This window comes from Carassius carassius, chromosome 5 (assembly GCF_963082965.1).
Source record: "Carassius carassius chromosome 5, fCarCar2.1, whole genome shotgun sequence".
In the NCBI taxonomy this organism is placed as follows: domain Eukaryota; kingdom Metazoa; phylum Chordata; class Actinopteri; order Cypriniformes; family Cyprinidae; genus Carassius; species Carassius carassius.
The window spans coordinates 16509179-16532377 of NC_081759.1; the positions used below are offsets into that span (position 1 = coordinate 16509179).

Consider the following 23199-nt stretch of genomic DNA (forward strand, 5'->3'; position numbering starts at 1 on the left):
CAGATACAGTAGTCCAAGCTTGACTAAAACACACCCATAGCTATTTACTTGTAATTTTCAAGTCACGTTGAATTCATTGTCAAGTCACATTCTTGAGTTTTCATTCTGGCTCAGTCAGCAGCACTAACACGCAGATGTTTGAGCAAATGATTGCTCGTTACAGAGCAGAAGGCTTGGCTTGTTCTTGTGCTCTTGTCATTGGAGAACTAGCCATGCATTGACTAATGCAAAAAAAAGCAACAGCATGTGACCTTGGGGTTTTTTTGTTTGTTTTTTTCGTTTCAACATACAGCATCTTTTTCCAGCTTGAAAACGGAACTGGAAAGAGTGAAGAGTGAGAAGGAACAGGTAGGGCAGAAGTTCAAGGCATACTGCTGAGTTTATTTATTTATTTGAATAATAGTTTTCGAGAAGTACATTTTCTTAATAATGTATTAAATATTAATAAGTAATGTTTACATGACATGGTATTTGATGGTATATGGAACTAGTAGTAGTAATAATAGGAGTCTTTTTCCTACAGTATTTTTAGTTATTATAATCAATGTTTTGTTGTTGTCTGTACTTGTTGACCAATCTGGTGGTTTTTACAACAGCTGGAGAGCAGCTTGGCAGAGAAGAGCCAGATGCTGGAGAGTGTCCAGGGTCTGAAGAACAGTCTGGAGCAACAGTTAAAAGATGCCATCGGCAGCAAGGTCTGAGCCCCCATGTGATCACTGCGCTCTGCTTTTGCACTAGACTACTGCTTGCTGATCTTTGAGTTATGTTTCTCATAAAAACTCATTGCCAAATTCATAGTCTACTCAGTGCTTCCTGTGCATGTGATGGATCTTTTGATAAGATAAGCAGAATTCTTAGAAAATAAAAGTACATACAAACAGCAGTATTGGATTTACATCTAACAAAAGCATGCATTTTTTTTATTTTTTTTTTATTGTGGATTTCTGAAAGTGACCTTTCATGCAGTGGTTAACACAACTCTAACTGAATGAAAACATCCTGCAGAGTTTAAAATCTGAAAGTGCACCATTTATAAAGTTATTGAGTCGACTCTGAATCATTGAAACAAGTAGTTTTTAAAACAAATCCCAAGCTGTTAGCATATTGCCCGCCAACTTGTTGGTCTTTTCAGGTGGGTCTGAATGAAAAAAATAGCAAATTCATTGTTTGCCACTATGTGGTGCTTGTAAAATTGCTGTGTCCCCGGTAACGGAAAAATTCATCTTTGAGCAAATCGTTGTGCAAATAAGTTACAAATACATGAATATTATAAGACAATGAAAGTGTTTTTTGACTTTGCATGAATCTCAACCTGTTGTTGGGGACTCCCAAAACCAAAATATGAACTTTCATTACCCATAAAAGGGGCACATTAATAAATGCATGTATTCTAAAGTAAACTGAAACCCTAATTAAAAAATGTTTGTGTGTGTTGTAGAGTGCTTTGGAGACTCAGGTGTTTGAAGAGAAAGACAAGGCGCAGAGACTTCAGACAGAGCTGGATGTCAGCGAGCAGGTCCAGAGAGATTTCGTCAAGCTGTCCCAGACCCTTCAGGTGAGCACATTTCACTAGTAGAACATCAGGGACTGCTCGAGGCACAACACAGCATGCCAAGACTGATCACGGAGATTTTTGTTTTTTGATGCACATCTAGGAATTTCTTCAGTAAATGTTCCTTGATAGTTTGTGCTCTTATACAGCTCATGTGACTAGGAGTGTCGATGTAATATGATTTCAAACATGAATTAATTGTTAAATAATAAATACATTTATTATTATTGAATACTAACTTTTTTTCTTTCAAGTTGAGCAGTAGTGTTTATATATATATATATATATATACACACACACACACACACACACACACACACATATATATATATCTATATATCTATCACACACACACACATATATATATATATATATATATTAGGGGTGCACCGAAATTTTGGCTGCCGAACATTTTCGGCCGAAATGGCATTATCGGTTTCGGGCCGAAATAAATAAAAGCAGCCGGAAACGTAAACCGAAAATGAATGTCAGCCGCCCCTCCCATCCGTTCGCAAGCGCTTAGGTTTCACTCACGGTCGAGCTGTTATCACGCGTCTGCCTATCAAAGATTAAGCATGTCAAAGGGCTGTCACAATCAAAAAAAGCTTGTCACAAAAGCTGCACAATCGATCGGACCAACCAACACAAGTTTCGAAAACGAAAACAGGGAATCGATTTTAACGGCCTTCTCTCGGAGCGCGTCCAGCTCGTCACTATACGCTCGCAGCGAACGCGCGTCACACAGCATCTGCAGGTTCTGACACACACACACACACACACACACACACACACACACACACACACACACACACACACACAGCCTATTAGTGCATAATATCAATGTAGCCTTCAGTAATGTTTTTCATTGATGTTATGGCAGTCCACATTGCTGACTTGTGCGCGTCTCAAGCGCCCTCTTTACGTTCGCCCTAATGCCTGTTTAGTTGTCGGTGGATTTGCCTATATTTGGCGTTGAAAAACGGATCAACGTCAAATATAGGCAATTTACTAACGATTCAATGAACACTTTGCCTATGTCTCAAAAATCGAACAGGATTTTTTTTTCACAAAAGTGACAGCCCTATACGAGAGGACACCAAAGTTGCAATATGTAACATTTGTTCTGCAAAAATCTCCAAAATTGTAGATTTTTTTGCACAATTTTTAAAAAACTATTTTATTTGATGGAACATAAAACTTGAAGAATAATTATTATTTATATTTATTGTAAAAAATATTTTGTTTTATGTAACTGTTAATAAAAGTTTGATTATTATATTGTGATTTTTCAATTCAGATCCATTAAATCCAAGCAATATATATATACGTTTATATATATATATATATATATATATATATATATATAAATAATTCAATACGTTTATTCAGCAAGGATGCATTTACTTGATCAAAACTGACAGTAAAGACAATATTATAAACTTTTGTGGTGTTACAAAAGATTTCTATTTTATATAAATGCTGTTCTTCTGAATCTCATAGAATCTTTAAAAATGCATCACTGTTCCCACAAAGATATTAAGCAGCACAACTATTTTCAAACTCAACACGAAATGTTTCTTGAGCACCAAATCAGCATATTACCATCATTTCTGAAGGATCATGTGATGCTGAAGACTGCAGAAATGATGCTGAAAATTCAGCTTTACATTACAGAAATTAATGATATTTTCAAATAGATTAAAATATTAAACAGTTTTTTAAATTGTAGTAATATTTAGCAATATTACTGTTTTTTTTTATAATTTAAATGTAGCTTTTTAAACAAAACATTTTTAAAAATTAAAGAATTATACATGTAATCATTCAAAAATAAAAGGTTTTTTGTTTGTTTTAAAGACACTCCTAGTCCTCCATTTAAATAAAAATTAGGATAAACACTTGATTGTTTTTGGGATCATTGTAGTACACACACACACACACACACACACATGTGTCCAGCAGGAGATACAGTGTTCTTGTTCTCCCTACAGGTGCAATTGGAGCGCATCCGACAAGCGGATTCATTAGAGCGGATCTGTGCCATCCTCAATGACACCAACCTTACAGACATCAGCCAGCTTCCCGAGACATGATGTCACTTCCTCCTTATGACTCTATTGTCCAGATAAACACACACACTCCACCTGTGTACCCAAGATCTTGGGCACGACTCAATCAAGATAAACCAAATTGAGTGAGGAAGACTCAAGTGACACTACTGATTCCTTCTACTTCTCCAGCTCGGACATGTGTGTTCTCAAGAGCACGAAAAGACTCCCGTCTCAATTTGAGTGGAGGGTTTGTCCCTTCTAATGCAGTCTCCAAAAGCGGATCCCGAGAAGAGATCTGTCAATCTTTTAATGAAAGCTGCTTTTATTCCTCACTCAATTCAGGAAATGAGAGAATGGGTCCGTGAGGATCAACTAACATGACCGTCCCATTCCCAAAGTTCCCTTCTCTTCCGCCTTTCCTCCTCTTCCTTCCTCATCCTTCCATCTGCTAAGCTAGCAGCGGTGACCTATGAAGGAAACGGACACTTCTGAAGTGTTTTGTACATGCTCGTATACAGATTATTTGTGTATATTTCGTTAGTTAAGTTAATACACAAGACTGTGATTCCCTTTTTGACCCACCTCCTGCGTTTTCACAAGCAACACTGTTTCTCCTCATCCGCCAATCATTTCACTGGGATGTAATTACTAGCTGTGTCAACGCTTTTCATCCTCCAAGTTCTCCACAGTCCGTGTTTTTTGTTTTTTTCGCTTCCTGCCAATTTTAACAAAATTAGTGACCTTTGCTTGAAGTTACTGCTACTTTTTTTTCTGCATATTTTTCTGTGTGCAAGTGTTTTTTTTTTTTTCAGAAGGATGTTGCAAACACATCTGATGATTTTTGCAGTTAACGTCTGGTTTTGATTTTCGCTTGATTTGTGTTGAATATACGGCAACAGCACTTCCACTGACCGCTCTAGAAAGTGTTTTATCCATCCTTCTGCTGTTTGTATATTAATGAAAGCACACTATGTTTATGATTTGCAGTCATTGGGATGTCCTTTGGGACTCAGCGGCATCTTGTGTACCTTGTTAAAGGGTATAATAATGTCTGTTTTGGATGTGGCGTGAACAATAGCATATGGGATTCACAAAACCAGTTGATCATGTTAAATTCTCAAAGCTGCATATTCGTTTAAATCATATTGAGAAAATGAAAACATGGAAAGGGCTAAAGGTTTTAAATAATTCTCTGGCTCATGTTTACTTTAAAATGATGGATACCAGGTGATGTAACTCAGCTACAGGAAACAAGTGTTTGTGATTTATTCAGTTGTCTAAATGCAAAAAAAAAGTTTATTTTTTACAAGACCAAGACCAGAAGTGGCATGTGATTTTATGGCATGGTTTTTAAAAAAAAATAAAATTATATATATTCAGGCTGTAAAGTTAAGTTAAATTTGAATTTAGACAAAATATTCCCTGTATTAAAATGTGTGGCTTTTTACATCGATAAATACAATGAATGAAGTTTCCTGAGCAAAACCAACCACTATAAACTACATCTCACGATTACACAGAACTTTAACAACACTATAGCGAGCTGACGATGATGATGATGATGATAACGATGATGAAGCTCTCCTGTGTGAATGTGTATCATATTAAGACCATGTGTGTTTTGGATATTAATATCTGTAAGTTGCACTTCAGCGCTCACTTTACCGTGCAGTCTTCACATCGCAGACATACTCACATAAATGGCTTCTTGTTTCACTACAGAGCAACAGAAACGATTCACCTCAGTGTAGTCTTGACGTCACAATATTTTAGGAACTACATTTTTGGTTAAGACCCTGTTTGAACTCTAATAACTGATGTGGGGAGAGAAGACTACCATTTTAATAAAAAAAATGTTTTAAAAATACTTTTCTGCTGTCAGTATAATTTATCGTTCATGACAGTAATTTCTACTAGGTTTGTGAAGAGTGATAGTTCAAATACTTTCACAATAGTTATGTTTCTGTTCTTTGCATGCTGTGTTGCAGATTTATATACTTTATTGTGTACATATCACTGTATATATCTATATAATAAAACTAAAAATTTGAAACGTTAAGTTTGATGTGGATTTGAAGTCAGCAGTCGATCCATTCCCCTTGTTCGCTTTCCTTCCCATGATCGCCTAAATGTTTGAGATGTGGTTATACATTGTTTTTAATGCGATTTACATTTGAAATCTTTAGTTTAGTAACACAGTGTAATTTCTGTGACATTACAAATATGAGTTATGCTTGTTATCAAGTTATAATAGCCTACTGACAAATCTCGAGTCAAATTGAGTCAAAATTATGAAATAAAACATCAGTTGACAAAGTCTAAATTAATACCGTCAAAATTATGGGAAAAGGATTGAATTGCCATAAGCAGAGATTGGGAAGAGTTGGAAGTTATAACAAGTCAAAGCAGAAAATCAATTTAGATATAAAAAAAGGCTAAATAATGAGGTAACTGACTTTATGACAGTCGAAACTGACGAGTCAATTATGATGACAAAAAGTTGACAATCAATTTGTCATAAATGACTTCTCTTTTAATTGTTAAAATTGAGAAGAAAAAAAAACAAATTGAGAAATTATTCAAATGTAGTAATTAACAAGTGAAAATTGAATAGTCTATGACATCAAATATATCAAAATTACAAGTCAATTATGAAAAGTCAGTTATGATGACGTCAATCATGACAAGAAATATGACTAATAATGATAATTTCTACTTTTTCGTCATAATTGATTGGAATCATGGAAATGGGCTTCCAATGCCTTGGCTTGCCCCATAAATATCCAAAGTAAATTACTTGTAAAGGAACAGTACATTACTGTAGAGAGCAATCAAGATTAAAGGGGTAGCTCACTCAAATTACTCACACTCATGTCCTTCCAAAACAACAAGACCTTCGTTCATGCATTGTGGTACTGTCATGAATGCATGGATGAGAAAAAATAGTTGACCTTTTTCTTTGTGCACAAAAATTATTTTCATAGCTTCATAAAAATATGGTTGAACCACAGATGTCACATGGACCACTTTAACAATGTCCTTACTACCTTTCTTAATGTGTCTGCTGCATTGCTGCCTATGCAGGGACAGAAAGCTCTCGGATTTCATAAGAAATATCTTATTTTGTGTTCCAAAGATGAGCAAAAGGTCTTGCTGGTTTGGAACATGACAGTGAGTAAAAGAATTTTCATTTCTGGGTTAACTATCCCTTTAACTTTGGTAATAAACAACAGATACAGTTGAGTTGATCATCTTTTGAACCCGGGACATTCCTTCTCCTCACAACAGTAAATATTCAAGCTCCTTGTTCTCGACATGATCTTTTTCCCTCGTCACATTCTGCCTTGTGATTAGAGGGAAGGAAAAGAGGGGGAAGTCTTCATATCCAGCACGACCTCTTCAGATAAGCCATTGTCTCCATTCAGGAAATAACGCCAATGCCCAACACTGCTGTCACACAGCTGATAAACTCACAGCAACATACACAGGAAAGACTCACTTCAAAGTACAGAATGCTTTATTGTCCAGGAGATGTGTACATGTACATACTACTTATTAAAAAAAGAAAAAAGTTTATGCAAAAATCCAAGATATTTCTTTCTTGAAGCCCTTCTGAATATGAGAGCTTTGGGTCAAATACTATACTTTAAAGGAGTCTGAGGAGATGCTGTTTGGTTCTTTTTCACTGGATGTAATAAAAATTATCATCTATTGGCCTTTGAGGACTGCTGATTGCTGATGGTCAGAAACTGAAATGATTCTTGATGTCCTTGATCTGCTTCATCATGCCAGCGATGTGCTCTCCCCTGCAGGACAGAAGCAAGCCGTTCAGGATCACTGGACTAACAATAGTTATATACGTTCATCACTTAATGCAAAAAAATATATATTAATATTCATATATTAAATCAATTTTCTACATTAGAATGATTTTTTTTTAGCGTTGAAGTTACAAAGTTAAGATTTGCTCATGGAAATAGGGAGATTTTTTGTTTAAGTAAAAGGGGATTTTTTTTTTGCATAAAAGTTATAAGGACTAGTCTTTTGCATAATGGGTTTTTATTTTTTTGTAACAGCAATAAGAACAAGTCTATATAAAACAGTAGCAGGGATTTTAACAGTAATTAGATTTTTTGCATTATAGTAACAGATATGAGATTTTTTTTCACCCACATCACAGACTACATATAATCCTATATTTGCGGTCTTGTAGAACACAGTCATGGTTTTAAAAATAAAATGTGTAATTTCTATTTTCTATAATCTGTATCTGTCATTTCTTTTTATTCACTTGGTTTCAGGGTATAATATGACCTATACATGCTACAGAATAAGAGATGGTCACGGACCAACAACAGACCTCAGCAAAGCGTCTTTGAATACACATATGAATGGCGCTAGCGTTGACATTTGGTGTTTTGTATACGTGTGAAATAAAGCAGGTGGTAACTCTCTGTACATACTGTTCTTTCAGCACTCCCTGGACACACTTCCTCTGATGGGCGTTGAGTGTTAGACTGGAGCGAGCCGGAGGGGCTCCTGTATTCATCTGCTTCTTCTGATATTCCTTCTTCATGTTCACCTGACAACACATGACAGCACACAGTGACACTGGGGAAATGACAACAGAGGAACAGTGCCAAAACAAAGCAGGTTTTAACTAGGATTAATGGTACATATCAGACTACCATCTGCATTAAACAGACCTGTTTAATTCCATTGTCAAGGTGACGGAGCTGATCATGGATGGTGTGCAGTTCCTTCCTCATGTCCTTCTCACTGTCTGACAGCACAGGAAGTTGGCTCCGCAGACTTCCCAAAACCTGTTTAACTCTATACACACACACACAGATACACTCAAGCGGTTGTATCTTATTTACAATAAATACAATAAGGGAGTTCTGGGTTTAGAAAATCATGCCCATTTCAACATTTTTCAATGTAACTAATTTCAAAGAAAGGTGAACCTGTTAATGATGGCTTCCTGACGGTACTTGGCATCTTCATATTTATCAGCCAGCCGCTCCGCAGCCTCTCTCAGGCTTTTTCTACAACACACAATCAATCACATTTACCATCTTTAGCACAGGCACATACTGCCATATACCACAGTGTTAATAACTCTTCTGTGCAGAGCCCACTCATATATTACCAATGTCCACCACACTCAATAACAACAAGAGCTTTTGCTTTCTATTTGTAGCTCTTCTCAAAGACTCAACGGAGCTAAATGTGTTTCTGTATGTGCTGTTCAGGCAAAGTTGGGGTCACCTCTCCTCTCTACAAAGAGCAAGATCCTCCAGCTGCTTATTCTTCTGGCCGGTCAGGAGCTTTACTCTGAAAAGAGGACAATCATGAAAGAAATGATCACAGATGTATTTACATGGACTGCAACAGTTTCACACTTCTAAACAAGAAATGCTGATTAGGCGGTTTATGTGCAACACTTTTGTACTCTACTGAGCATATTTCTATTGCAGTTAACAAAATAATCCTAAAACAATTTTATCTTGTACCTTCTCTGCATTTCTTCATGCGCCAGGCCCAGTTTGAGGATGTACTCCTCTCTGAACACCTGTGTGGCTCTGCTCAACAGCTGCAGACATTCTGGAGGAGGAGGAGACGAGTCCTTATCACCTGCCCTAAAACACACACACACACACACACAAGGATGTGACAACCTCAACGACAGCTTCACTAAAGTTCAGAAAACATACATTCAGAATGAGACCTATTAGTTTAATATAACCAATGCAATACAATGCAAAAAAAAAGCTCCAATAGGGAATTTGTAGGTGGTTTGCTGCTGGTTCAAGATGGTCTACCAGCTCTAAAGGGTAAGACCAGGATGATCTAGCAGGCCTAAACTAGTTTTTCAGCTGATATTCCAGGTGATTATTCACTTAATCTAAAATTGGTTTTAATGGTTTTTATTAAAAGTTAATAGAAGCAGTCACATTTTACCTCAGCATTAATGGATTGGTTGAGCTGCGTGCCAGGATGTTGCGAATATGCTGTTCGAAGGAGTCTTCAGCCAATCCACGCAGAGGAGAGCTTCCTGACCCCGCCCCCGGGTGAGAGCAGAGCAACGGAGGGGACGGGGGACGAATAGAGCTCCTACAGACACATTTAAAAAGTAAATCTTCTGATCAAATCATATAAACCAGATAGCAAGTAATGTACTTTCAGCACTGGGATTCCCAAACATTCTTGTCAGCTGAACACCTTAAATATATAAACAACACATTTGCATGTTCTCTGGTGCTTGGAAATAATACTACAACTAATAATTATTATCATTATGGATAGGTATCAACGAAAATGTTGACAGCAATTCAATTTAAGAAAAAAGATCTGATAATTATAATGAAATACGCAGCATGCTTCATTTAGAAACGTGCAGCACATTAAAGAGTTGCTACACTGTTTGATTTTTTTCTTTTGATATGATTTGTAATTAGCTTCCCCTGCCTAAACTAACAAACCCCCTACAGTTCCCTCACAATCCCCTTGTTTGGGAAACCCTGCCCTAACAAACATGGAAAGAGCCAGAGTGTGCTTGTCTCGTACAGCAGAGGGAGCAGGAGACATTCGTAGGTACTCGTGATGCAGATCATGGTGGCTCCCAGGGACAGGTCTGACACGATCCAAAACCCACGAACAGGAGCCGGCAAGCTGAGAGAGAGAGAGAGAGAGAGAGAGAGAGAGAGAGAGAGAGATATAAGACGAGAGGGGAATTTAAATAAGCACCAGTAATCTACGGCGCTTACTCATCGTCCCTCAAGGTTTGCTTAAACATCTGCAAATTGGGCTTTTGTTTCACAAGAGATCTGGCTTTTAGCTTTAACCGTCGCTTCTGGTGCCATGACACTGAAATAATCATTTCCTGTGAGAGTTCTTCTACCTATTAGTGAGAGGTCTGGTGCACAGGATGTGCTCCACTATACAGCGCTGCTCTGCTGCCAGCTCCTGCAGACTGTCTTTATCCTCCTCATCTGCAATATCAAAACACACACAGAGTTCTTCAAACACTGTGATGGGAAATATTTCAATGTCCCAAGTAAAGGATGTACTCACCAGACTCCAGAAACCCGTGCAGTTTTTTGAACCAGGTGAGTCCTACACTGTGAACACCGGCCTCATGGGTGCAGTGGTACCTGTGCTGACACAGAGGGTCTGAAACAGAGGGGTTTTGATACAAATTAATAGTAACATTAAAAAACATTACATTAAATAACTGTTCTTTTGACATTTCTATTTGATAATAATTTGAAATAATAAATAATGCTTCTTTTCACAAACGTAATATAAGGTGATCAAAAAAGTTAAAATGCCTATTTTTTTTATATTTAATATTTTGAATATAGATTTTATAACTTTTTTTATCCATAAGGGCACATCAGCCTTCACTCTCGTCTCCTAAAACAGGTTACATACATCCTAAAGAAGATTTCAAATCTATTGTGCTGATTTGATTTGAAATGAAGAAACATTTAATGAAACAAAATAGTCATCTGTTATTTTACAAATGTCTTTACATTCAACCAATTTAATGCATCTCCGGAGAATAATAGTATTAGTAACTTGCAAAAACACTTCCTAACGATTCTAAAATGTGGAATTTTTCAAAGTCTGCAGAAAGTTCATGAAATTGTAGAGTATCCAGTGGATTTTTAATTAAACGCTGGCCGACTATTACCCATGACATCTTGCAGAATAAGAGCTCTTTCAAATATTTTTAGCATTCACAGTAAACGTGGGGCCAAATCTGCCAACAGCCAAGCAGAAATTTTCTAAGCACTAATGCATACTTGCAAACCCAGACAGTATGCAAAGAGGTTTGTGGTATCAAAATGTAATTTTATGACATAGCCCAAAGCATTTTGATTCTCTTCCCCAGCAAATTAAGTATCATTAGGGTGTAACATAAGTATTTAAATTATGATGTAGCCTCTTGGTGTGGCGAGTGCTTGAGTGACCTCCTGACCTCGGTGTAATCTGATTGGGCAGGTGAAATCTGACTCTGTAAGCTCCTCCTCCTCCCCAGCAGCCAGTTTGAGTGTCAGCTCCAGCTCCACACACTCAAACACATAAAGCGAGGGCACAGTCTCTGAGCCTCTGGACCATCTCTCTACAGCCTGAACGAAGCACAGACACAGGGGCTCAACATCTCTCTCACACTGCACGAGCTGCATTTGAGGATTTAGAAGATGTATTGACTGTCTTACTCCACCATCCTCCTCTTCCTCGGCCTCCAGCACCACACAGTGGTACAGCATTCCTGATTCAGTGGCGATAACCAGGATGTTTGGCACACAAGGCAGGCAGAGCACAGCACACGCATCATAGCCGTAATTATCTTCTGCCGCGGGGTACATGGGTAATGGGCCCATCGGCTTCCCTAAATTACTGACACTAAGAGAAAGACTGAAGATAAATGGAGCAGATATCTCACAGGCATCACATTAAGAAATCATTATTGTGACAAGGAACTAAACAAAGATATCTGTTCGGATCCACAACAAATATGTGCTGAAACAAATTCAGGGCAACTGTGTGAACATCAGGACAAATACTCATTATACATTTATATACATTATTCATACATATTTTACTCTACATCTCATTACAGTTATGTGCCAAGACACATTATGTATTAATAAAAAAATAAAAAAAATCGAATTAGTCTCAAAGTCAGTACAACAAATATTATAATAGGGCTACGCATTGGCAACAAAGTCACAATGTGATCCTGATACAGAGGCCATGATATGCTATATGCTACAGGTCTGCAGTAAATTTCACCTCACAGTTGTTTATTAAACACTGCATACTATAAGGAAAATGACCTCTGCATACTGTATAATAGTATAACAATATAGGTAACCGCATAGGTTTCACGTTAACATTGGGCAGGTGTCCAGGTACAATATTTAGATTTTTCCATCAGAATACAAAAATAATAATGTAATCTTTCTAATGAATTTATATTGTAATGTACTCATTAAAATATATTAAATAAAAAATAAAAAAAATAAACTAATGTGCTGTCATTTAGACATTCAGCACAGCCAGGTTGACAAACATAAGCAACACACTTCACAAATATTTTGTATTGTACAAGTGTGAAGCTCTGAACCGGGGATTTATGTCTCCTTATATCAGGCGACACGAGCTGTGTTTCTCTGCGGGCCAGATTAAACCTCGTTGTAGTCTATAAATTATACTTTATTATTATTTTTAGAAACCTTGCACCTTTCTACTCTGTTTAAACACTGTTCAAGTGTTCATATTAAGAGTGGTCCACTACGGTGCACATACTGCAGAATCGATGCAGAAACACCTGTTGAGCAGCCATGTAAAGTTACTAATACTTGCATATTTCAGATGATTAGCCATATTTGAGGTCGATGAATGATAGACGAGTGTTTGGATGTCCTGCCTGATGTACTGTATTACCACAGACTAGCCGTTAAAAATCTGTCAATCATGGACTGCGTGACTTCACCTGTGGATTTCTTTTCCTCTGCGACTAATACAATTTTGGTCAACTAATGGTTAGTTGACTATTAGGGTGCAGCCCTAATATATATATATATATATATATATTTATATAATGTTGATTTGTTAATAGAGAGTATTGTCACCACACCATGACAGGGTCAAAGACATGTGTTCGTTACCTGTGTGTGAGAGAAATATAGCTCAGAAACGTCTCTCCATTTCCATACAGTATGTAGAGTGGATACACCAGCAGCTCTGCCTTCATACGCAGAGCGCTCAGACGAGGAGAATCTGCCAGCGGCCCAAAGTCAAACGCCACAGCCGTCTCGCCCAGAGATGCTGCATAGGAACGTCTATAAAAGAGACATCACAAAAGTTATTTTGTCCAAAATATATCTGTTAATCTATATCCTAATACCTGAATTTTAGTTGCAAGCAGAATACCGAAAGCTTCTAGCAATACCTTCTAATAAAATCACCAATATATCACAAGAAAACAGTTGCACTTACCCTCTTGTATGAACAATGCTTTCCTCGTCCACCTGAGACACAGACAAAACTTTGGCAGGGGACTGTGGCTCCTTAAGATTATAAAATCTGGAGGAAAAAATTTCGTTTTGTTTTTCATTTTGTTTTTCTCTCAGTTTTCATTAAAAAAAAATAGCATAATTTGTGTTGCAAAGATTAACCAAAGTCTTATGGATTTGGAAAGACACGAGGATGAGTAAACATAGACAACTTTTTAATGACAAAACGTTTTCTTTTTGAGTAAACTATCCCTTTAACACCTCTGCAAGTAATTTATTCCTGATACCTGATGGTGTTATCTGAGGTCAGCAGAACCAGATGAGGCTCCTCGGTTTCACTGGGATACCAGGCGGCCTGCCGGAGCGTCACCGAGGCACAACTGGTGAAGAAACGCTCGGCCACGGGAATCGTTCTGTCAAAGAGATACATATAACACTACAGAACCTGCGGCAGCACGGAGGAATAATGCAGCTCTCTTCAACCTGAGGCGAACTCACTTGCAGTTGATCTGGATGCGTCCTCCCTCAAACTCTGATCTCTTCCCCCAGCGCTGAGGCAGTTCCAGTATCGTCGCTCCGCGCTGACCGATGAGAGCCACATGATACTGCGTCGGGCTTACGAGCACCTGGCACACCTCAAACAGCGGCGGGTTGATGCACAGCAGAGTCTGCAAAGAGATACGGGACACATAGTCAGAGAAATAACTACATCGGACAGACTCTATTCAAACTCACTGACCTGGTATTTCGAAGTGTCCGTGTCGCCGTCAGTGTTCAGCTGTCGCAGGTTTGTGGTGTAAAACACACTCTCAACACAATCCCATATGAACAAGTCACCGTTCAGACAAAACGTAAGGTTCTTGGCTATTCGTTTGCTTGTGCCCTGAGGCTCTAAATGAAGCCTGTCTTGTAATTTAGTGAAGATGTCGTGGTTCTTCAGCGATTCCCTCCAACGGTCTCCCGCGAACGACGCCATGTTTTTCTGTGTTGTCACGGACAGAATAAAGTCGTCAGAGAAATTCACCAATGACGCTACACGAATAGAACTTTTCTGTTGCATCATGGGATATGTCGTTTATTAAAGCGCGTTGTCATTTAGCCCTAAACTAGAAATACGAAATTATATAAAAAAAAACATACAATAAAAGTTGTTAAATAATATTTTGCATTTATTAAATCAAAATAATTATATTTTCGACATTATCTGGGTTTATTTTGCGATAATGACCAGAATGACATCATTTGTGTAAAACAAAACAATCCTAGCTCTTTAAAACTGAATATAATAATACAATTTATTACATAATTCATATATTTAATATACAATACGAAATATTACATTTTAAGTTAAATAAATGATTAAAACACCTTAAATGTATAGATTATATTTAGTTGCCGAGGCAAATTTTCGCTTATTTATTATTTATTTACAGATGTATTTATTTTTTTTGCTTTATTTCAATTAATGAAAACAATTTTACTATTACTAAATATTTTAGTTTAATATTTTTAGTTCAGTTAACAATACCAACACTAAAAAATAGGCTTAATATTAAGCAACAATAAACACAATTATTATAATCTTTTTTTACTTTTTTATTTTAAAATGAAATATGTTCTTAGATATTCATGAAAGGTTTTAGTCATTTGATATATATATACATATGTATATATATATATATATATATATATATATATATATATATATATATATATATATATATATATATATAGTAATAAATATTTATGTCTGCAACATACCCACACTGCAGATTAAAAAAAATAATTCTATGTAAGATCATTCTTCATAAGTTAAAGAACATTTTGTGAAAATGTAACTTTGATATCTTTAATATTGACTGAGTAAGACCATGTCAGAGATTGAAATGATAGTGAAATGAATGATTGACATCAATGTTTAATTTTATTCCAGTGTTCATGTTGTTGCAAGGTTGTTGTTTAGTTAGTTGTAATGTAATTTTTCTTAGCTGAACCTTTGGCCAAACTGAAAGCTACTTCTCAACTTATTATTACTATTTTACTTTTCTTGGAAATAATATTTATTAATATCTGGTTAATAAAAGGGTTAAATTATTTCTGCGTCTTTTTGCATAAGATAAGTAAGAGAACTCTGCAAAGTTACTGTAGCGTACTCTTTGCACGAAGAACCGGTGCTATCTCCGCCGTTTGTAAGTGATTGGTGTATTTGTATATCATGTATGGCACGTTGTCAGTGCTGCGATTTTGGCGCCTTCTGGTGGTGGAATGCGGAACTGGAGGAATCTGTAAACGTGTGCCATAATCTCTGCGTGCATTGTCTTCGCAAACAGTCAGTCCTGGAGCGCCTTCGTGCCGATGAGAGCTGCTCCGATGTTCATGTGCTTTAGGTTCCGAGCGTGAGCGAAATGGAAGTTAAATGGCTGGCAAACGGAGTTGTTTAGTGCGCCTCACGGGGACAAGAATGTCCCAGAAAAGGGACGTGAACTCTTACCCAGATGGGTACAGGGTCCTCAATAGCAGTGAACTACGAGAGCTCCTACAAGATGAAGAAAAAATGAATCAGATCGTGCGACTCAGTGAAAAGGTATTTCTTCCGTTCACACACACAGTTTAGACCATAAACAGGCTGGTTCTTTGCATGCTTGTCATTTTTCTCTGATCAACTGATGTACTTGTAGATAATTCCATTCACACATATGAAACTGTTCGTGTGATTTGTGTAGCGTGTTATATGCATTACACGCCGTCACATACATCGTGTACCGTATACAGCGCTGCAGACCATTGCACTGCAGACATACTACAAATACCATCTACTTGATAAAATAGCCTAATGTTTTGTACAGACAATGTTTCTTAATGGAACCTTTTCCCAAATATTTACTGGCACATTAAAGTTTTTTTGCATTAAAAGTAGCCTTAATAACGAATTCAACTATTTTAGTAATATGCTGCATCACATATTAACATAATTTCCCATTACAGCTTTGCCAGAGAATAAAAGTGTTAACAAAAAGGCTATTTTCCCTCCCTTGATGTAAAAATCAGTTTTAATACGCAAGTCTTCGGAATACTTGATTCTGATTGGTCAGTCGCATCATTAAGCAGTGAAACATTTTCAGACATTATATACACTGACTGACTCAACTGCTGTGTAAAAAGCAACAAATCCTGCACCACAGAAAGTGATTAATAATATATAAATTACTATTGTTAGTAATTCATGTTGTTTCTGTTTCTCTCGACCTCTCTCTCTAATTGGACTTTATTTATTCTTTTTTTAATACATGTAATGGGCTTGTTAGCTGAAGCTTTGGACTAAACAAATGATCAAATTCTTTCCAAAAGCTCTTTTATTTAATGCACATATATTTATATTATGTATAGGTGCCCCTCCCCCATATAGACTGTGTGAGTCACAATAATGAGCAGCTGACTCTACATCATCTCTTTAATATCACTCATTGCATTTCAAGCTGCTATTGTAATGCAGTCAGTCTTCTTTGTATTTTGTTTTTATAAATGCATTTGAAATGCATTTTGTACGGTTGTAATATTTTCCAGCTCACCGTGTTTAGGCTATAAAATCTCTCTCTCAGATTATTGTGTATTGAGAAACAGCGAGGTTATATGAGAGCTCCTTAGGTGCATCATTCATTTTCAGCTTAGAAAACCATTTCTCATTTGGGACTGATCCGGTGTCACTGTATATGACATTTGAGACTTAAATTGCTGTAGTTTGATACCAGGAAGCTTCAGGAAGCCTGAGCATGTTATTTGAAATATAAGGATAAATATGTTCGCACAAGGTCATAAAAACAACCTCATTCATCATAAAACGTGATATACACATCATGTACAGTACTTTATACTCATAAATTAAAGGAATAGTTCCTTATGTCATACTAGACTTTATTTTATTTGTGGACACACAACAGGAGATGCCCTGGCTGCTCTTTTAAGCAACAGTGAAAGTGAACCAGGACAGAGGATGTCAAGTTTAGAAAATGACCGAAATTGTACCAATCACAAAGTCTGTGGAGGAAAAACAGAGCTAAATTTACACTAGTATTCTTAAATCTCATACTTGCACATGTTCAGATTTGTTCACAATTGACATGTGAGAACCAAAGGAGGCATCACTGACTTTAAATGTATATACAACACATTAAAAAAAGAAAGATTGTCCAGAACGCCATCATTTAGCTTCAGAAGACTATATGGCACCACATTTATGGGCATTGTCATTTTCAGTGCTTTTTGGTCATTTATGAAACTTGACAGTCTCTTTCTCAATTCACATTCATTGTATGTAAAAGAGCAGCCCGTACAAATGTAACAGCAGAGGGATGTAGTAAAAAAAGAATTATACCAACACAAATAACTGCAAATAGAGATGCAGCCTCTGTCTACTGCATCTTATGGATTGATGGTCTTTATTGATGGCTGTGCATGAGGGATATGCGCTGGGGTTGTAGAGGTCAAACTCCTAATGACTTGGGAATAGTGATGGGCCTCACTGATCACATCACAAACAGGTCAATCTATAAACACAACAAGGTCTCCAAGGGCAACCGCAATGAAAGGGTCACAATGGTTTGGTGCTCTGGAAACAGTTATTGCTCTTGTATGCATGAGCGTCATTCCCTAACAAGAGATTGTAGTGTTTTTACTAAATGGAAAAAAGCTCTGTAATACCAAAGCTGTGCTCTTTCCTATGAATAGCAATGAGACGGCCTTTATGGTTAACCTTATGTGCTCATTAGTGATACAGAGGAGAGAGTCAGACTTATTCCTTGAATTCATCAGTAACAGCAGCTCTTTGGTCATTCATGGTTTATTGACCAAGCCAAACTATCTCGGACTAAACAGATGGTCTTAATGTACTGTACATACGCTGCATGCTTAATGTGTACAGCCATCATTAATCATGTAGATGTGTGCCTTTGCTGTTTTGTATTGCTTACATGTTGAAAACAACTACATCTTAAGCTTGGATGTTGAATCTCATTGGTGCAAACAATGGCGTGAGTTTGGGGTGAAGCTGTCTGTTTGTTATTCAGTGGCAGCGTGCAAGGAACAAGTGTGAATTTATTTTATTTATGGCATAGCTTAAATATTTTACATACAGTATATATGTGACCCTGGACCACAAAACCATTCATAAGTTGCATATATATTTCTAGCAATAGCCAAAAATACATTGTATGAGATCAAAATGGTTGAATTTTCTTTTATGCCAACAATCATTAGGATATTAAATAAAGATCATGTTCCATGAAGATATTTTGTAAATTTCCTACCATAAATATATCAAAACTTAATTTTTGATTAGCAATATGCATTGCTAAGGACTTAGTTTGGATAAATTTAAAGGCGATTTTCATAATTATTATTATTATTTTTTTTTTTTGCACTCAGATTCCAGATTTGTAGTGTAGTGTAGTTGTATCTCGGCCAAATATTGTATAAATCAATAAAAAATGATAAAATGAATAAACATTTATAAGCTTACAGAATATTTCCATTTCAAATAAATGCTGTTCTGAACTTTCTATTTATCAAGATTCCTGAAATCATATTCATCCAAAATATCATTTATTTTTTCAGTACAAAATCAGCATATTAGAATGATATCTGAAGGATCATACGATACCAAATACTGGAGTAATAGAGAACAATTGGAGAAATATTTAAATTCTTGAAATATTTCACAATATTAGTATTTAAAAAATCCCAACAACCACAAACTTTTGACCACTGGTGTATATTTTAGTGGCACTTAAAAAATATTTAAGTCATTTTGGCCAAAGAAACATTCCGAAAGGACACAATAAGAAAGGATCAGCTATTGTAGAAAACCCGCAATTTGTGAATCAGCTGTTCTTTTGAATTCTTTTTACTGAAATTGATTCTTAATGATTCATTCATGTGACTGATTCATGATTTCATGATACTTTTTTATGGAGCTTTAGTCATTGAGGTTTGAAAGTTACAGTTCCGCATTCATTGTAAGTAAACACTTTCATTCTCTGTTCTTTGAAAGAAAGAAAGTCATACAGGTTTAGAATGACTTGATGATGAGTAAATGATGACAGAAGTTTCACTTTATTTTTGGTGAACTATTTCAGTACGGTATTTTCCAGTTTGTGACTGTAGGCATTTGATTTGTTATATTTGTTTTATGACCATTGTATCATCCAGCCCACATGGTCTCCAGAGGGCTTGCATCTGCACAGTGTATAAACAGACATACAGGCAGCTGCAAGCGGATATGGATAGTCTGTGTCAATTCCTGTTTAGGGAAAATGCTTTCTGTAGGTCCAGGAGTTTTACATTTTGCATTAAACAGCAAGAGAGAGAGGAAATTGGCAAAGAACATAGATACTGGAGAACATGCGCCAGCGACCCTGCTGTTTCCCTCTGCATTCAGAATGTTCATTATCCAACCACAAGTGTGAAAGACATGCACACCAACAGGGACTGGACTGGACAGTTATTGGCTCTGGGTGACTTATGACGCATGCGGCAGACTCAGCACTATGGAATACTAAGAACCAGAGAGGGAAAGAGCCTCAGGACTCACTCAGATGTTCCTCTGAAATATGCCCCAGTAACTAAAAGATTGATCATGGCCCTGTGAAATGTGAAAGACCATGTGTCTTAGCTGTCTTTGTGGTATGAAAGTGCTACATCCTCTCCAAGATAAGCCACATCTTTTCCTGGAGTTGCAAATGTTCAGATGAATTTGTTTAAGGCGACAAACTGCATAAAGTTTTAAAGAGATGCTCTGGTTGCTTTATTAGCTGTATTCTAAAACTTAATGAGCTGCATGTACACTTAACAAATAGATAGATAAATAAAAATGTGTAGAAACAATTTACACTCAAAAAGTGCTTGAAAATGTTGCATTTAGGTATGAGGAAATATCAAACACTGATTTAAAGGTGAAATTTGAAAGACTGAAAAAGATATTTTCTTGCAAGAGATACTCCAGTAATCTTAAAGATAATTTTTTACGCAAGTTGTCCGATTGACAAGATGATTAAAAAAGAAAGCTCTGTATAATTGTTGGTTTTGGGGTTCAGTGGTGTCATGAATTCATAAAAAAAATTATGTTAATTGAAGTAAAGTTACATAATCAAGGCAACATAATAAAATATTTTTTGGAATCAGTTGTGAGGGGGAGCCTCCTGTAACTCCACAACTAACAACAGCAAAAAAAATAAAAAAAATAAATATAGACTCAAATCAAAGACCTTGTGAAATCAAATTGAGAGTTTTATGGTTTTTACTGTGGTCATTTGTATAGTGTATAATTCTAATTCTGCTTTTAATAGATACTAAAATGTACTTTCCATCTCATTGTTGTTGTTGTTTATTAGAATAAAACTATTAAAAATAGTTTGTATTTGGTTAAAATAAAGCTAAAATACAATAAAATAAAACATATTAAAAAAAACTTTAAAAAAAGATAATTGTTGACTTGAACAGTAACTGAAATAAGTTCAATTTGAATTGCTAAATTAAACATAAATTCAAATATATTATGAATAATAAAAGCACATACAATTACTAAAACTTAAGTTGGGTATGAGTGGTTATGAATGGATGAATGAAACCCATTTGTCCATATTTCACTCCATCTCAAATCGCGCTCGCGGAAAGTGCTCGAGAAACAGTATCTCTTCCGTGGTTCGGTACGCTTTCAACTCGTTTTTTAAATCTCAAACAAGAGTGTACGACATTCACATCACATGATTTGACTGATTTTTACATCGAAAGGGCGATAGCACACCACATTAAAAGAAATGATCATTCATGTTTTCAGAACCGCTGGCCAAATTAAAAAACAAAACTAGAATTAAATCATCTCTGAGAGCAAGGGGGCCCCCTGGTGTTTCGGGCCCCTACGCAACTTGCGTATTTTGGATATAGGGAGGATCCGCTCTGGATGTAACTGAAGCCTTTTAGCTAGCTCTAAATGGAAGAAGCTTTTGATGTCTTGCCAAACTTCTTAATTCAAGAGTCCTGAAAGTGTGACCAAAAATAAAAGAGTTAAAGCTGCTGTTGTCCTATATTGGATTTTTTTTAGCAATTTTACAAGCAAACTGGCATGTCGCCTATCTAAACTTCTAACATTAATGCATATTTAACACAGCATGCTTTGGAATATATGGCTCTTTTTTTAAAGAAAGAGATAAATATTCATGATTTGACCTCCATGTGTAGTTAAAAAAGATGACATGAATACTGAGTCCCGCTGAGCAAGCATAATTATTAGGCAGAGCATCAGAGTGAGTGTAATTTCTGCGTGTTGAGTGCAAATGGATTAGGTTTGCAAGAGAGATAAGAAGCCAGCGTCTCTGCTGGAGCCATACTTTGGATTATGAGTGAGAACTGTAGGAAAATCTATGACAACCCATATCCAATTCATTACCCAAGCCATTTATCATCTTGTCTAGATCCTCAAAATGGCTCTGTAGGAATTTAAACGATCCTTCACTGATCATACCCTCATTTAGTGGTCGACAACATCTGTATCGTCTTTAAATAGATTCCCAAATTTCAAGTGGAAAGATAGTGCACTCTTTGTTTGCTGTGAAACCATGGAAATGCTTCCCCCGTCGGAGTGGGCTGCAGTAATGTGAACAGTTAATGAAAGCTGAGAGCTTGTAGTCCAGTCATAAAAAAGTAGCATCCATCAAGCTTAATTTGTGGTGTTAATTGCACCATATGATTTACTCAAGTAGGACAGGTTCCTGGATTCACGTCCATTATCAAAGGATCATAGCCTTAACTCTATTCCTAATTCTAACCATAACCAACCCCTCAAACCAAAGATAAATGGTAGGAAACTTAACAGTATGCAAGCATGAATGCTTTGGCCACTGAATCAAGTGGTCCCATTGTACATGCTTAACGTTTATTCTTGCATAGCGGTAACAGACTTTAGTACTCAAAGGAGCGATATAGTTGAAAACTGACCATAGAAAAGACATATTACGCTAATGACCAGAACAGAATGCCTCAGAATGCTGAAAATGCAATGCATATCGTACCTCAGATGGTGTTGACACATTCTGGAATGCAAATTTGCATAGTTAGATGATTCATAGACTTAATATGTTTTAGGCATAAACAAGGAGGTCTATAACACCTGGTTTGAGCTCTCCATTAGCATTTCTGGTTGCTCAGTTCTGCAGCCAATTTTGAGCAAATTACCTGAGCTATGAAAAATGCTAAACTCTTACTGTAAAAATAAAGGTTCTAAAATTTTATGTCGGACTGTTCCAACTATTCATTAGGGTGAGAACCCCACACACTTGGCTCTTTTGGAGCTTTTGTTCAGAAACCTGGCATGTTTTCTCTCTTAGTTTAGTTTGTTTAGACGTATATGGGCACAGCAATCATGGTCGGATCTGCTCCAAACCAGTTGCTTTAAGATTGGCTGAACAATGTGGTCTCGGCCTGACCGAAAACTCTTGAGTGGTTTGGTTGTGGTAAGAAAGCAATTTGACTCAATGGACCAATGATCCAAGCTGTATCATAATTCATAATGGGA

The 23199-nt window shown here is 36.6% G+C and overlaps 3 protein-coding genes across 4 annotated transcripts in view; 2 read left to right on the top strand and 1 right to left on the bottom strand.

Annotated features, from left to right (window-relative positions):
• The window catches only part of LOC132140867 (rab GTPase-binding effector protein 1-like), a 40666-nt gene extending 35730 nt beyond the window's left edge, over positions 1-4936 (top strand). For both annotated transcript variants that reach the window (XM_059549906.1, XM_059549907.1), the window contains 4 exons: positions 293-348; positions 597-695; positions 1439-1555; positions 3544-4936. In XM_059549906.1, coding sequence (XP_059405889.1) covers positions 293-348; positions 597-695; positions 1439-1555; positions 3544-3645 — 374 coding nt within the window. In that variant the 3' untranslated portion in view covers positions 3646-4936. The remainder of the gene's footprint in view (positions 1-292; positions 349-596; positions 696-1438; positions 1556-3543) is intronic.
• A 2166-nt stretch (positions 4937-7102) lies between these two features.
• On the bottom strand, positions 7103-14647 carry nup88 (nucleoporin 88). The gene is made up of 17 exons (XM_059549908.1): positions 14374-14647; positions 14133-14302; positions 13922-14047; positions 13618-13704; positions 13287-13460; positions 11832-12018; positions 11591-11741; positions 10681-10779; positions 10508-10598; positions 10174-10278; positions 9568-9720; positions 9120-9245; positions 8875-8940; positions 8571-8651; positions 8310-8436; positions 8067-8185; positions 7103-7409 (listed from the first exon to the last, which is right to left on the bottom strand). The coding sequence occupies exons 1-17, from the start codon at positions 14608-14610 to the stop codon at positions 7346-7348; spliced, it is 2163 nt and encodes a 720-aa protein (XP_059405891.1). The 5' UTR covers positions 14611-14647; the 3' UTR covers positions 7103-7345.
• A 1229-nt stretch (positions 14648-15876) lies between these two features.
• vps37d (VPS37D subunit of ESCRT-I) overlaps positions 15877-23199 on the top strand; it is a 31677-nt gene continuing 24354 nt past the window's right edge. Inside the window, exon 1 of the mRNA XM_059549909.1 lies at positions 15877-16218. Coding sequence (XP_059405892.1) covers positions 16051-16218 — 168 coding nt within the window. The 5' untranslated portion in view covers positions 15877-16050. The remainder of the gene's footprint in view (positions 16219-23199) is intronic.